Below are 15,595 nucleotides of genomic sequence, written 5' to 3' on the forward strand. Positions count from 1 at the left end.
GCAGGGAACAAGTGAAGACCATTCAACACAACTAAAAACAGCTGCTCAGGTATGGCTTCCAAGCAAGTTGAGCCAATGAGCAGACCGCAAGATTTATTGGACAGTAGGGTAGAAGCCTAAGTATCTGATTAGGTGGGCCTCACCAGTTCATCATCATAGACAAAATCATAGATTCTTCAGCATAAGAAGATGGACCTTCTCTAAAACGCTAAAGCCGATGCTGAACTGATCTCTGCACCATAACAATGATCCAACATATATGATGTACTTTTTTACCTGACTGCATGTCAACCACAACTGTCCTTCAATTTAACAATAAGAAAAGGCTAAAACAATATCAATTCTGAAAGTGTAAAGATATTTAAACATTTAAACTTATTGCACAATAAATGATAGAGAGGTGCCTTTAAAAAAATTGTGCTTAATAATCGAGTGGAGGGTAAACATTGCTTATTCTCTAAATTTGTGCTTTACATATTAATTACATTGAAAGTGAAAGATTTTTTGCATGGTACCTTACAATTAATGCATGAGTTCTGATTGTTCACAGTATAAAGGAGGATGGATGTGGGAAGCAGAATTCTTGATGCACTTTGAAAGTTAGGGGAAGGCTGAAGGCAATAAAATGTGCTAAATGGATATTCTAGTGCAGAAAAGTTCAGCTAAATATAAAGGTGAAGCAAAATTGATGAAGAAGCAAGAACATTACCCCCTTGGGCAATTTGAATTTCACTTTGCTTTTCTTTCCTGGGAGCTCTATGTGGCTGACAGACCAGATGCACTTTCTGGAGAAGTCTTCATTTACGACTGTTTATTCCACATTATATTGCATAATTAACATTAGCTCACACATTCACAGAAGCACACATACACTTGAAGATGAGTGCAGTTACTGACAAAAAGAAATTAATTGGCACATGTGCAGGTGGTCGTCATGGAAGACAATGCCCTGTCATCCTAATGGATCTCTTGATAAATATCTCTGTTCAAGGCAATAAAACTCTTCTGCAAATTGCAAGGAGATTTTTTCCCTGTGACCTGGCACAAATGTGTCAGGTGGGTATTAATGACATTAAATATGTGCCAGTATGCTCTTCTATAGCATTAACTTCAAATGTGATCAATTTTACATACTCATAAAACACATTCTGGACCTCATAGTCTCACTTTCTGATTTTTGATAGAGACATATATTTTATCCCAATAGGAGATTTTAAATATGTTGATTTAAAACATGCTAACTTCAATAAGATCACATATTTTGTTCTTGTCTGCAGAGCATGTTGTGGAATTACTATTTTTGCACCAGGATTTTTTACTGTCTGTGTTTATGTGACTTACTTTTAGTTGATCTTACAGCATATTTCAGTACAGTTCCAGGCAACATTCTGTGCAGCTGTTTCCTGAGAACAATATCATCTGTGTGCATAACCTCCTCTCTTTGACACACAATGAAGAAAGGTCCTCCTACAGATTTTTTTTGTTCCTCCAACGCCTCATATACCCAGCAAATAGGGGGTTTGGCCCTCTGACACATCAAGGGCGGACCCTTAGTTGGGCTTAAATTGACTCATTTATTCTTGCAAAGAGCATTTTCCCTCCCTTTTTGATCTTTTGTCTTATCTTTCACCAATTTTCCAGACAAACATAGAAACATTATGTTTCTATGTGTCATAATTAGCATGACACAGCCTGAATGTGAGATATTTTTTCATATTGCAGATGCTTTATAAGTGTGGCAGTGATCATTACTGGCAATCCTCAAAATGGACATTGGTGCCAATTAACCCTTGCTCTGTGTGCACTGAGGACACAGAATGGAGTTGTTTTGTATTTTTCATCACATCTCTGTTTACTTTTTTGTTTATTTTACTGCTGGTTTGATCCTGGGGTTTAGAAAGGCATTTCATAATTATCTAAAGACAAATCTCCACAGGAGTAACTAAGCTCACACAACACTCTGTGGGTTCCTTCAGCAGGAGGTCCATTCAGATAAATATTATTGCATCCATTCCCCAACATACTGTTGGACTGGTTATTGTTACACTAGCAAAGAAGATTGGTAAGCATTCAAAAATCCAAATAGGAATAAAATTAGTTTTCTATTTAATGCCTAAAATAACATCAGGCACTGAGAAGAATGCTATCAATTTTATATGCCATAGTTTAATGTTGCCCTCTTGTGATTTTTTATAAAAACTGCAATTAAATGTTTCAGCATTTTAAAAGCTCCTTTAAACATCAATTATGGAGCCATTAAAGCTAGGTTAGTGTTAGGGTTTTGATGCAGAGCATTTCCTCACAATAAATCAGTGATCCCACGAAAGACCTAAAATACAAGTGAAATCACATTTAGAACATATTTTTAAATTTCAATTATTTCATGATTAATATTGATCTTATTAGTTCTGATAAAATAATTGGACTTTTTTAGCATCAGAATAATTTTTTTGACCAAGATTGTGTGCACAAAGGGATTTGCATTTTAAATTCAAAAGTACATTTACAGTGTATGGACATAAACTATAAATATTAAACTTTATGGGAAATAAAATAAAGATAAATTAACAATATGTATATGTACAATATGTATATGTATGTACACTGACCTTTTTAACTGAATGTATTACAAATCGAATACATTACAGTATAAACAAATATACAATATACCTATTCACGATTATCCTTGAAAACATTTGAACACCCTCAGGCTAAGATTTTGTTTCAGTAATGTGTGTAGATTTTCTGATCTTCAAAACGTTACAACAACATCACAATTTTCACTGAGTGTTAAAAAGTCTTTATTATGAAATTACACTGAACTAATAATCCTTTATGCCACAGAATGTGCACTTAGTGTTTATAAAATTTAATCTTAGAAATGTAAAAGTAATTTAACCTGAAGAGTTTTACAAAACAAATCTTGTTGCGTCACAATGAGCAAAAGCCTTGATGAAGAGAAAATGAGAAAGAAATGTTAAGATTCAAACTAATTTCAGCTTTTAAGAGTGTGGACTCTGTGAGTCCCCACCAATGAATTTATACTGAAGTGACTTTTTGGGTTCAAACTAGGAAATGTTCCTAAAAGGTAAATTCTAAAAAGTTTCCAGATGCATGCATTTTAAGGACATTTTTTACTCATTTTCACAGTGACCAAAATATTCGTGATCTATTAAAGTAGCTTTATTATGTATTTACCATGCACATAGAGCCATTTCATACTCAAAATACTTGAATTTACATAATACTCCCCCTTTAAGAGGTGATATGCCACTCTAAAATGCATAAAGAAACTGAAGCATGTGCATTATGATTTTATCAAAAATGTCTTTCATAATGATAACAACTTATTTATACTAAATTATGCCTGTTGGTTTCCAAAATGAATACACTTGGCTTTCATCTACAACTCTATGGTAGCTCTTTGGTAATGAAAACATTTTCTTTTCACTGTCTTTAAAAGTGAAGTAAGAAGGTTTAGACAGACTATGTCTGGAGAGCTGCAGGTAAACATGTCCTTACTAAGTTGAAAGCATCTGCACTTACACAGCAAAAGCTATATTTTTGTGAGCACTTACAGACACACGACAGTCGAGACGTGCTTTGTGAAGAGGCAATTTTCCAACTGGACTTGAGTTGTGCGAAACAGCCACCTCAGACAAATACGGCACTTTACTGCAGCAAGCTTTTCTAAGTCACTGTGACAGGCAAAAGAAAGGTTGCTATCACATTGATGTTTGCCTTGTTTAGACTTTCTCTCACTGGGGACAGAAGATTTTTAGAGCTGAAATGGAAAAGTAGTTCTCTCTCTATTCAAAATGTCCTCCCTTCATGGTATGATTATTGTTTACTGAATCATGTCTGGTTGATATATTTGGATCAAATCATTGATTATATCAATCTACATAAAATCTTGCTTGCATAATTTTCTTGTCTATCTAGAATCTGAAACACACTTGTTTGAAAATGGCAAGAATTGATGCACCTGAGTCTGAAATGCTAGCTAGCCTGCAACTTACACTGGAATTGCATTTAAGTCCAAGTCAATTCTGACGTCTACTTTTTCCTGACTAGAACTTGTTCTCTGAAGACTGTAGACTCAATTTAGACTTGAGCTCTCATAAACAGTCCGTCTTATGTAAGTGGAGCTAAAAGTGAACAGGTTAGTGCAAATCATTTGAGTAAATGGCTCTTGTCCACGCTAAATTGTTGAAGTATATGCAAATAACTGATTGATATGTTATGTGGGGCATTTATGGCTGCTCTTTAATGTTTTATGACAGTACCAGATGGTAAAAGGAGTTGATAGCTAATTCACACTTTCTCTTTTTTTACTTTCACTGAGCAAGCATTTGCAGTCAAACTTAGAATTGTTGAGATTTTTCTTTTTAGGGCTGTGTTACATTTATTTGCCAAACAGGGGTGATTCATAAAAACCATATTCATAATGGCCACACATCAAATGTCAAACAGAGTTTTGTATTAAATTATTTCACTTTTTTTAAGAGCAACATACCTTATAGCAAACATCTTCTGCCTTTTTCAAAAGATTTATCAATAAAGCACTTAGAGTGACAAATAGAACTTTTTATGTATGTCTTCTAAAACATAGTTTTCATTACATTTTTAGTGTAAAATATCCCTGATCATTTATTTTAAAAATAATGCATAGCAGTTAAAGGTTTATGATAGATGACTTTTATACACAAAGTGCAGCTGTGCAGTGCTCTAGGCAGACTACATGATTTGCATTCAGTGTGGGAATATTCTGGTGATTAGAGACTTTACGTGGAAAAATAACTTATGAAAATGTCTAACAACATCAACAAATCAACCATATCATCATAAATTCAGATTCCTTTTTGCCACTAACACTTATCCTAGTTTTTAATTCAGATGGAATACAGCTGTTTTTAAAGATACAGAACACATTTTTATTTAATAACTTTGTGACCTAAAGGTCTCCATTACAAGAGTCAGCTGGATCTTTCAGACATTGGGTGCAAGTTAATGAGGTTTTTATGTGACTTATGTAAAAAGAGATGGATGATTAAAAGAAACCAGCTGGTCTTTTCTCTATTTTTTTTTTACATTTCTTTTCATCTTAAAATTTGTCTTACTGCAGACTGCACATAGTCTCGTTTGTTCATAAAATTTGTGTAATCTCAAACACCACTTCTCCCTTTCCATGTCATGGTTTGCACCAGCATTGTTTCCAAAGCAGAGGAGCATAAGATCCATGCCCCAACACAGATAAGAGGGTCTGTGGTTCCCATGGAAACAAAGCTGCAGTATTAATGAACTGGAAACCACCAGGGTTTGTCAACACTTTGATATAAATACCCATTATAATATTTTACAATATTGTATGCATCTATATAAATGTTTGCATATATGTATTTTAGCCCATGCAGGACACATGCAGTACCTTTAGAAATGACTGTCTACCTTTTGTTTCTGATTCATAATAAGATTTTAATTTCAAATCTTTTACTTTGTAGTCATGTATTTAAAGCACTGCTACACAAATGACAAAGAAACAAAAAAATGACATATTTTTAGCCTTTGAAAAAAAATGAATACATTTTGTATGTTCCTGTGGATGAGTACATACGCTTCTGTGAGCAGAGATTATATTTACAGAAAGTAGAGATTGCAGCTTCATTTATCTAAATAGTGCAACATTTTTAAATTTGAATGTGGATGACCAGCACTTCACTGTTTTTACTTCACTCACACTTCCCACTCCTTTATTTATTGCTCAAGTTTGCTTCCGTTGCTAATTTTGGAACTCAAATACTAGTTCACTATATTATGGGAAATCAGAAAAACAACCTGAGAGAGAAACCTCTCTCATTACAGCCTTACAGTCTTACGTTGGCATAATGTATGAAATAAAATCCTCTGAGACACCTTTCATGTCTGTAAATGAGAAAAAAATCTTACATTTAATTCTTGTAACCCTCCCCTCTTTTCTCGTTTTTGTTAGTTTGTGGCTCAGCCAAACTGTCAGCAGCTCCTGGCCTCAAGGTGGTATGATGAGTTTCCTGGGTGGAGGCGGCGCCACTGGCCAGGAAAATTCATCACCTGTGTCTTCATTGGCCTCCTCTACCCTGTTTTTGCCCTTTGTTACCTCATCGTACCCAAAAGTCGCTATGGCCTCTTCATCCGCAAGCCCTTCATCAAGTTTATCTGCCACACTGCATCGTACCTGACCTTTCTGTTCCTGCTGCTGCTTGCCTCCCAGCATATTGTCACCACAGAACAAGACAGGCAGAACCGACAGGGCCCTCCACCGACCACTGTAGAGTGGATGATACTGCCATGGGTGTTGGGTGAGTATCGTGTAGAATGATCACCTTGTGCAAAAGTACTCTGACACTGAAACAACCAGTGTCCTTTGAACTAATTTTTATGACTTCACAAAAAGAAATTTCAGTGACTTTGATTATGGAAGCAGCTATCACACTAATTATGGTTCCAAGTCTTCTGGGTCCTTATTTTGGCCTATTCTTCCTCACAAAATAGCTCAGCAACTGACAGATTGTATGGAGATTATTTCTGACCATCATGTTTCTGTTCTGGACACAGATTCCCAATTCTGTTCTCAGGGTGAAATCACTACTGAGTGCCAGTTATCCCCCACAAAAAGCATTTTACATGTTGGCCATAAAGTTACATTTTAATCTTTGGACTTGACATGTTGATGGAGATAGATGGCCCATTTGAATTGGATGTGTTGGAGTAGAGATATGTCTAAAACTGGCATGAAACCGACCTTCGAGGACTGGAGCTGGACACCCATGATTTAAAAAAAATAAAAGTAAATGGGGTTGAATACAAATGGACATCATACTTTGCAAGTTCTTTTTTTTTTTTAAAGAACTTTCTCCTTAACTAAATTCATATTGATTCAACAGATAAAACTGCAACTAATTTTCTTCAAGTTTCAGGTTATTATGTGGTAAGATGATAAAAACTAAAGGGATATGAATACTTTTGTGAAGCAAAGTATCTAATCAATAAATCTTCCACTTTCATTTCCTTACATACCTCAGTCTGTCAGTCAGTCAGATATTTTATCAATTTTATGGCTTTTCCTAGGATTTATTTGGGCAGAGATCAAGCAAATGTGGGATGGTGGTTTCCAGGATTATGTCCATGACTGGTGGAACCTGATGGACTTTGTCATGAACTCTCTTTACCTGGCCACTATATCCCTCAAGATTGTAGCCTACACCAAGGTAATGATAGTCTTTGAATAGCAGTAGAACTGTCAGTGTGTGTTATATTTTGTGCTTCATTTCATTTTCCATCCTTTCTTCTTCCCTATTTAGTACAGTGGTACTAAACCCAGGAACCAGTGGGAAATGTGGCACCCCACTTTAGTAGCTGAGGCAGTGTTTGCCATTGCAAACATATTCAGTTCCCTGCGCCTCATCTCCCTCTTCACCGCCAATTCCCATCTGGGGCCTCTGCAGATCTCACTCGGCCGAATGCTACTGGATATTCTGAAGTTCCTTTTTATTTACTGTCTGGTAAACTCAACAAAAGCTTCCAGATAAACAGGAGGTCTGCAGTAGATGTGCACAGTGGGACAGGACATGTGACATTTGCTCTTTCTTCAGGTTCTCCTGGCCTTCGCTAATGGGCTTAACCAGCTGTACTTTTACTACGAGACAAAAGCTTCGGAAGAGAAAGGAAAATGCAAAGGGATCCGCTGTGTTGAGCAGAATAATGCTTTCTCCACGTGAGTTACTGCATGTGTGATGCTGTGAAAAAAAGTGTTATTGAAAATGACTTTTTCTTGTGCAAACTGTTACTGAGATGAAAATATGTGAAAGGCTTTCTGTTGCTAAGAGAAAATACTCCTGTTTAAGTTCTTATTACTTAAAATGACAATGCATTATGTTCCACCTTTTGCAGCATGTTACAGCCCCAAAGTTCAAAGTAGACATATACCAACAAAAAGTCATTTGACTGAGCATGTTCATGTTAGTGATCAAAGTCCAGGCCTAAATGAATATGAAAAGCAGTGATGGGTCTTCAAAATTGATGATCAAAGATTCTTTCCATCTATTCTCCTTGTTCGACAAGCTATTTTGCAGAGAAAATTGAACATTTACAAATCTCTTATAGGTTGTTTGAGACCCTACAATCCCTTTTCTGGTCTATCTTTGGACTAATCAGCCTCTATGTAACCAATGTGGATCCAGACCACCAGTTTACTGAATTTGTTGGTGCCACCATGTTTGGGACATACAACATAATTTCCCTGGTGGTGCTCCTCAACATGCTGATAGCCATGATGAATAACTCTTATCAGCACATTGCTGTGAGTACATGACATAATACATGTAGAAGAAAACATCACAATTCTCACCCAGTATATGTTTTTTAAATATACTTCAATCTGTTTGTAGGACCATGCAGACATTGAGTGGAAGTTCGCAAGAACAAAGTTGTGGATGAGTTACTTTGAGGAGGGTGCCACGGTTCCCGCCCCTTTCAACATTATTCCAAGCCCCAAAACATTCTGGTACCTCATGTGTTGGATCAAGAGACAAGTGTGTAAGAGGACTCTGTCCAAGAGAACAAAAAGCTTTGGAACTCTTGGAGTAAGTTGTTATGGCGGACATGATGGCATCCTTTCACTGTCAAATAATCTACACTTCTCAATACATATCCATGTGAAGATGATTGTTGTTAAAAATTATTTGTGAAGAAAACACAGTTTAGATCTTTGAATCAGGAGACATTGCAGTACACTGGTTTCCTGATATATGGATGTTATTAGTCTTTTACATAGTAAACTAGGATTTGTCTACACACCTTTTCTACATACCCAATCCCAACACCTCACCACCCCGTACTTCTTTTACGTTTAAGAGAAAGCAGTAAGATACCTTTCACTTCTTTCATTGCCTTTCGTCCTTTGCAGGTAAAATTAGGTTTAATGCAGTCACAGTGAGGCATTTTGTAAAGTTAAAGAAGTACTAATTTAAAACTGTAATGTTATAAGGATTATCCAGATTAGATTTATTTTATTTTCTTTACTTTTTCTTATTGAACATGAATGTTTCTGATGTCCATGTAGAGACGGGCTGCGGAAAACGTGAGGATAAACCATCAATATCAGGTAAAAACAATATCTCTTACATCAAGCTGAATACCTTGACTTGCAGGGTTGTTTGTGTGCACTAAGGAAACTTGTTCTGCCCCTTGATGTCCTTTCTGCACATCCGATTTCAATCTGAGCACACACTGTCACATTCAGCAGGACTGGCAATTACAGCCAGCAGGTTATTTATCATCATTCTCTGCCAAGGATTTCCTATTTGCCCACATCCGCAGGGGGTCATGACAGCATCTGCATAGAAAATGTTGCTATGGATAGATTCTACTTTCTGTGTATAACTTTTCTTCTCTTGCATTTTGATGAAGCTTTTTCCTCTTGTTTTAGGAGGTATTGAGGAACCTGGTAAAACGCTATGTGGCTGCAATGATCAGAGATGCTAAGACAGAGGAGGGCCTGACTGAAGACAACTTCAAGGTAAGATCAGGTCCCACTCATTATAAATAACCATAAGCAGTTATTTTCAGTATCTCTATCTATAGCAGATCACACGTTTTTCATCCCTGGTAGAGTCAAATCTACTTAGATAAATTGCTTGTCAGACTGAGAGCGGTAATTTATGCCATATTTTGCAGACAGTTGCTTACCTGACACACAGAAGTACTATTTTGGTTCTCTCTGACAAATCTAATGTTGCTCTGTCACATCATTTGTTTTTGTTATGACCTGAAAAGCAAAGAAGACATAGCAAGTAATCTCCTGGTCTATCTGCAAGAGATAGCCACATATGTACTAACATATATGCACAAATATTTACAGGAAGCACTAAGTGCTTAGACTGGACTGAGCTAGAACAAAATAAGCAATTTTTATGAAGGGTGGACAGATTTTTCTGAAATATGTATCTTTTCTTTTTTAAAGCAGTTTTTTGTAAAGTCATGATTGTCAATAGTTGCCTTACCTACAGTGGAAAGATATTGCTGTAAGATTGTTGGAGAAGTAAATACATCATTGGAGGAAAGGAAATTAACAAGCTAATGAGACATTCATAGTATCAATCTGCCTCATCAGCAATTGTAATATAAGGAGGATAATCATAAAATCAGTCACTGGTCCTGGTAAAAAGGGGAATATACCATCTCCAATACAGTCACACCACCAGTTATGTTTGAGTGACAGCATTGTGTGTGCAAGAGGATGTTTGTTTTTAAGAAGACCAACTAAAACAAATGAATAGCTTCTATAGGAGGCATGTACGTAGGTGGTATGTTATGATTAGTATTTTTTTAAATGTCTGGCTTATTTTTATTAACAAAAAAAATTATCATTGGTATCAAGGGTGATGTCAGGGGGTTCTTTGAAACTCTTTTTAAGTCTTTTTAAAATAATATTTCCCACAACAGTTTTCTATAACCACTATGACAAATAATTAAGGATAAGCATTAATTATTTCAGAGTGACTTTTTCTTTGCTCTCTCAGGAGTTGAAGCAAGATATTTCCAGCTTCCGTTATGAGGTGATGGGCATGATGAAGACGGGAAAGCCTGCTCTACAGGGCGCGATGGCCAGTTCCAGTTCAGTGGATTCCAGTCTTGCTTATCCAAATTCCTCGCTCAAAATCTCCCCTGGCCTTCCAGCCAGCCAGGCAAAGAGCAAGCTCAACCGATTCAAGATCACTGCATCCATCCTCAAACAAACCAGCTCTCTTGCTTCACCCAGGCCTCCTGAAGCATCCAACGGTCTTCCTAATGGACTCTTGGCGTCAGATAAGGGTTGCAGTGAACCATCGAGCCAGCGGAAAAACTGCTCCAAAGATATTAGTGACTTTAGTTTGTTTCAAAAACGCCACTGGAATGGTAAAGAAGTCCCATCAGGGTCTGGCGAGGTTCTGAGAGAGATGTACTCACTGTCAGAGGAGGCAGGAGAGTCAGGGGGTTCAGACACAGAAGAGGAGAGGAAGGAGGATACAGCTAAGGCTGAAGAAGAACTGCTGGTGAATAAATCGGATGAAGACTTTCCAGAGAATAAAGAAGAGCTAAACATTAACAGAAGCCTTGAATGTGAAGATAAACAACCTGAAGAAGAAAGAAAAAATCTAGCTCCACAAGAAAGAAACCATGATATATGAAGATGCATGAAGTTCCCTGCAAAAACATTCCTGTCCTACAGATTATTTCATGTTGCAGTCACAAACCAAGACCCACCAAGCGTGAAGTGATGAGCTTTTGTATTTAGGTTACTTTTTCTCTAATACCCCTAAAAAAATTGAGTGGAAATAGCTGTCTTCAGACATCAGCATACTACAAAGTGTGGTGATATTCAAAGAACTAGCTGAGAGGAGCTTAAAAGATCCACAGACAAGGTGGGAGAATAATTTGACAGGATAGCTATTTGTCATGCTCTTTACAAATCTGGCCTTTAAGGAAAAGCAACAGGAACAAAACCATTGTTGAGAGAAAGTAATAAAAACTCCTATTTAAGGTTTTGTAACAAGTCATGCAGGGAACCCAGTAAACATGTAAATTTCTTTGGCCAGATTAAAACAAAAACTGAACATGCATCAATGGTTGTATCAATATTGTGGTATACCATATAAACGGTCAAAAAAGAAACAGATGTTTGTGGTTGCAACGTAAAATATAAATAAATATCAGGGAGTATGAATATTTTCATACTTATAACTACAGGCCACATTGTTCTGCAGACAAAAGGACTGACAATCAGGACAGGTTTCGGGACAGGAATGTTTGCCATGACTTTTACAGAATATGTTTTCCAGCTGTTGTTAAACTAATGATTAGTTTGTTTGTTGGGGATTTGGAAGAGCTTTTAGATTAAGTGATTTAGATCAGCAGAGGAAATGCAGCAAAGGTGACCGAGGATTAACGAGCCCGATATGATCGTTTCATCTTATTTCTTCCTCAAAGATGATTGAAAAATAATTATTCCCCAAAACACACTATTCCCTTTTAATCCTCTTTTATTTTCCTTATTCTTATCAGAAATGTGTATTTTGTTCAAACTATTCAGTTAGCTCTGTCCTTAAACAATCTCTCTACCTCCTTTCCTTTTATCTCTACACCACTTTACCTCCCTGCATCCTTATCTCACGAGAGCAATAGATGTGTTGTTTTCAACCTGACTTTCTGCCTTACACTGTCTGTTTCTGCACTTTACACAATTTAAAACGACATTCAGTCCTTCACAGTTGTATCAAGCTCTCATCATGCACAGATTCTGTCAGTGTTTTTCTATGCAAAAACCTTGGATTGTTTTTCATGTCATTCTGACGGGGAATATTCTCTTATGTAGAACATAAAAAATGTGAACACAGCCTATGAGCTATTTCAGACTACACACTTTTCATGTCTCAACTCTTAAACAGAGAAGTAACTTGTTGTTTTTGATAGGATATCTTTCTAAGATGTGCTGTTAGTTAAAATGAATGGAAACCATTTAAAAAAATCAGAATGAATTCAAAATAAAAAGAACATATAAATATTCTGATTTTGTGACTTTTCAGTTGTTTTTATGTATGTGTGCGGTTTTTCTGTTTGATAAATCTAACTTTTGTTTTCCTTTAAATTATCTTTATTATCTAATTTCTGCTATTTAAATCATCTTGCACTTTAAAACTGCATACATGTGGCTATGTTTTAATGGCAATTTGTGGCAATTCGGCATTTTAGCTTTAGGATCAGTGAAGACAGAAATGACTTTGAGCAAAGTCTCTAAAATTGGATTTTAGCAAACTGCAGGTCATTGGCACTATTTTGTTGCTACAATTTTTTTAGCGTGATGAAAAAGTCAGCAGAAATCCCAGGTTGCAGTCACTTTTAATATAGACAAGAAAATACTTCAAGTGTGTGGATTTCTGCAGATTTCTGCCATAAACCTTTTATGTGTTTTTTTTTTCTGTTGCTTTCTGTAATAAATTGTTGCTTTATTTATTTCACTGTAAACAAATGAATACACTTTATAAGGTATTATAAAGATGATTAAACTGATGTATTTCATTGATGCAAATGGTGAGCTTAGGCACTGCCTGATTACCTGGGTTTTACTCACAGATGTAGAAATGCTTAAATGCAAAAGACCCAAACATGAATAAATGCATATTTACAAACATTGTAAATTAAAACATTTTTCAGTTATATTCTTTTTATTTTACTAATCACTAAGCTCAGAGCACTGATGTAATATTCTCTCAGACAGGATTAAGCTCAAGTTTTGCTCTGAACCAAACTCATAATTTTAGTTTAAAAGTGTATTACCTAAATTACAGCTATAAAATTGATCATATATAAATATAGGTGAATATTGTTGATATTAAATAAGGCAATGTAAATATGAAAGACAAATGTTACTATGCTATTTGCAAGAGTACAATGAGACCAAAAAGAGCCCTGTGCTTGAATCATCTCAAAGAATAGAATTATAACTTCACCTTGTCAAACACAAGTTAAGGTTTAGAAATAGAAAATCATACCCTTCCCTCACAGTGAATTCAGGAATCAGAACAGCAAGCTGGTGTATGTGGGACCACAAAGTAAAAAAATAAAAAATCTGATTAACAAACTGAACAGTTAAGAACAGTGAAGGTTATTAAGTGCATTATATTTAGTGTACTTTGTAATTTAGTATATGTGATGAATTGAGTTGAAAAATGGGAGTCAGCAAGTATTAAAAAATGGGATCAAAAATGATATTTTCCAAAAAAAGATGTTGAGCTCATAAAAGTGGTCAAAGCAGCAAGACTGAACTCAGGAACACGTGTGAACAAACCAAACCAACTGGCTACACAATCAAAATATAGCTGACCGAACAAGGAAGTGACACACCATGGAAAATATAATGGCAGATCAGACCAGTACACCAAAATATAGGTAACTAAACACAACACACTAACTGCAAGAAACAATACAGCACTGTTAAGTTTGTTGATAAAATAAGCATAAGATAAAATACGTTTGTTGATAAAAAGGTAATCAGAACATTAAATACATATATTTACTTAAATACAAACACATTCCCCCCTCTCCAGCAGAAACTCTTGGGTCAGTCCATTTATCCCCTTCATCTATTTAAGTACTCTTAGCCCTAGACTCCATTTTGTTTTTTGTCTTGCAACTTCTAGGGCTCATGGCAGGTAAGAAACTGGTACAAGAAACTAAAGTTGGTCATAATCATAAACTGAAGACAATAAAATACATGTGTCAAGTATATGTGCACTTGCAAGTAGAACAAGTGTGTGTAAACCAATCAACAAACATTTAATTGCAAACAAAAGTGTATTTGTTTTGATGAATGGATACATAAATGTGCATTAGAGAGTTAAAAGTGTTTTTAGTGGGGTTTTGCAGTATCTGAATTATACACTGTCTTTAATAATCGTATGTAATCTGATAAAAATGCAGTTTTTATATATGTATAAAAAAGAACAAGTCATCTTTACCAGTACTATATATTCCTATTTGCAACATAAAGTGTGTTTGTACCATTTTCAAAGGCACTTTTTAGGGGGGCTGTATTGACACATGTTGCCCACTAGGGGGAGATATATAATACAAGATGTGCGGGCTGTCGGTTTCCTTTCATAGCAGTTTCACAACCAGCCGAATCAAACTGGGACTGAAGTTAAAAAAAAAATAATAAAAAAAAAGAATTAATTATTAATTTCTAAAAGGAAACAAAAACATTGAGTCCTCATGAGCAGACTGAACTTATTGATAATTGAAAGCATGAGAAGATAAATACACCTTTGTTGTAATTGAAGAAAATAAATTAGATGGTTAATTTTGAAATTGTTTTAATTATTACTTGAATATCAATAAATTCAAATTCCTTTAAATAATAATAATAATAATAATAAGAAGAAGAATTAATAAGAATTAATAAGAACTATGTAGAATGGGTTATTTAAAAAATTGTTTAACAATAAATAAATAAATAACATAAAATCTTAGCAAATGGAAGACTTCACATTTTTTTGACTTGTTTCAATGAAGTTATCAGTAATATTTGTGCCTAAAGTTTCAACCAGTTAAACGGGCATTGATTGGACTAACAGCTTTCTTCCCCTGAGAATTGCTGCTTGTTTTACTGCAACAATTTTTTTCACAGGACTGTCTAAAAAGTAAATCTTTCAGCTGATCTATAACCATGCTACCTGCATGGCCACTAAAAATAGCAACGTAAAGCATATCACAATAGTTTGAAAGTCCTTACCTTCCCTGTAACTTATAGATTTAAAAGTACATTGTTAGTTGATAAGTCACTGAATTTCCAAGCACCAAAGAGCTGTTGTGTTCTGGTTCAAGTCTACTCTACTCTGCATCCCCAAAGTCAAAGTCATGGAGATGCAACATTCAGTTTTTATGATCCAGTATCCAAGAACAAAAAAGAACAAAAAAGCTAGAAATAGTTCATTCCAATCAAATTTAAATACCCATTTGTTTAGAGTTGGATCAAAGTAATATCAGCCGAAATATTCATTTTAGTCTGTATTCTAACTTTCCT

General features: G+C 35.5%; 1 protein-coding gene across 1 annotated transcript in view; it reads left to right on the forward strand.

The window, feature by feature from the left end:
* Positions 1-13,165, forward strand: part of LOC122844495 (short transient receptor potential channel 4-like) — a 28,095-nt gene extending 14,930 nt beyond the window's left edge. The window contains 10 exon segments of the mRNA XM_044140003.1: positions 5,990-6,335; positions 7,105-7,244; positions 7,338-7,538; positions 7,629-7,750; positions 8,140-8,335; positions 8,424-8,618; positions 9,098-9,139; positions 9,464-9,553; positions 10,557-11,157; positions 11,160-13,165. Coding sequence (XP_043995938.1) covers positions 5,990-6,335; positions 7,105-7,244; positions 7,338-7,538; positions 7,629-7,750; positions 8,140-8,335; positions 8,424-8,618; positions 9,098-9,139; positions 9,464-9,553; positions 10,557-11,157; positions 11,160-11,197 — 1,971 coding nt within the window. The 3' untranslated portion in view covers positions 11,198-13,165.
* Positions 13,166-15,595: the final 2,430 nt, after the last annotated feature.

Source organism: Gambusia affinis, linkage group LG15 (assembly GCF_019740435.1).
Source record: "Gambusia affinis linkage group LG15, SWU_Gaff_1.0, whole genome shotgun sequence".
NCBI classification, from domain to species: Eukaryota; Metazoa; Chordata; class Actinopteri; order Cyprinodontiformes; family Poeciliidae; genus Gambusia; species Gambusia affinis.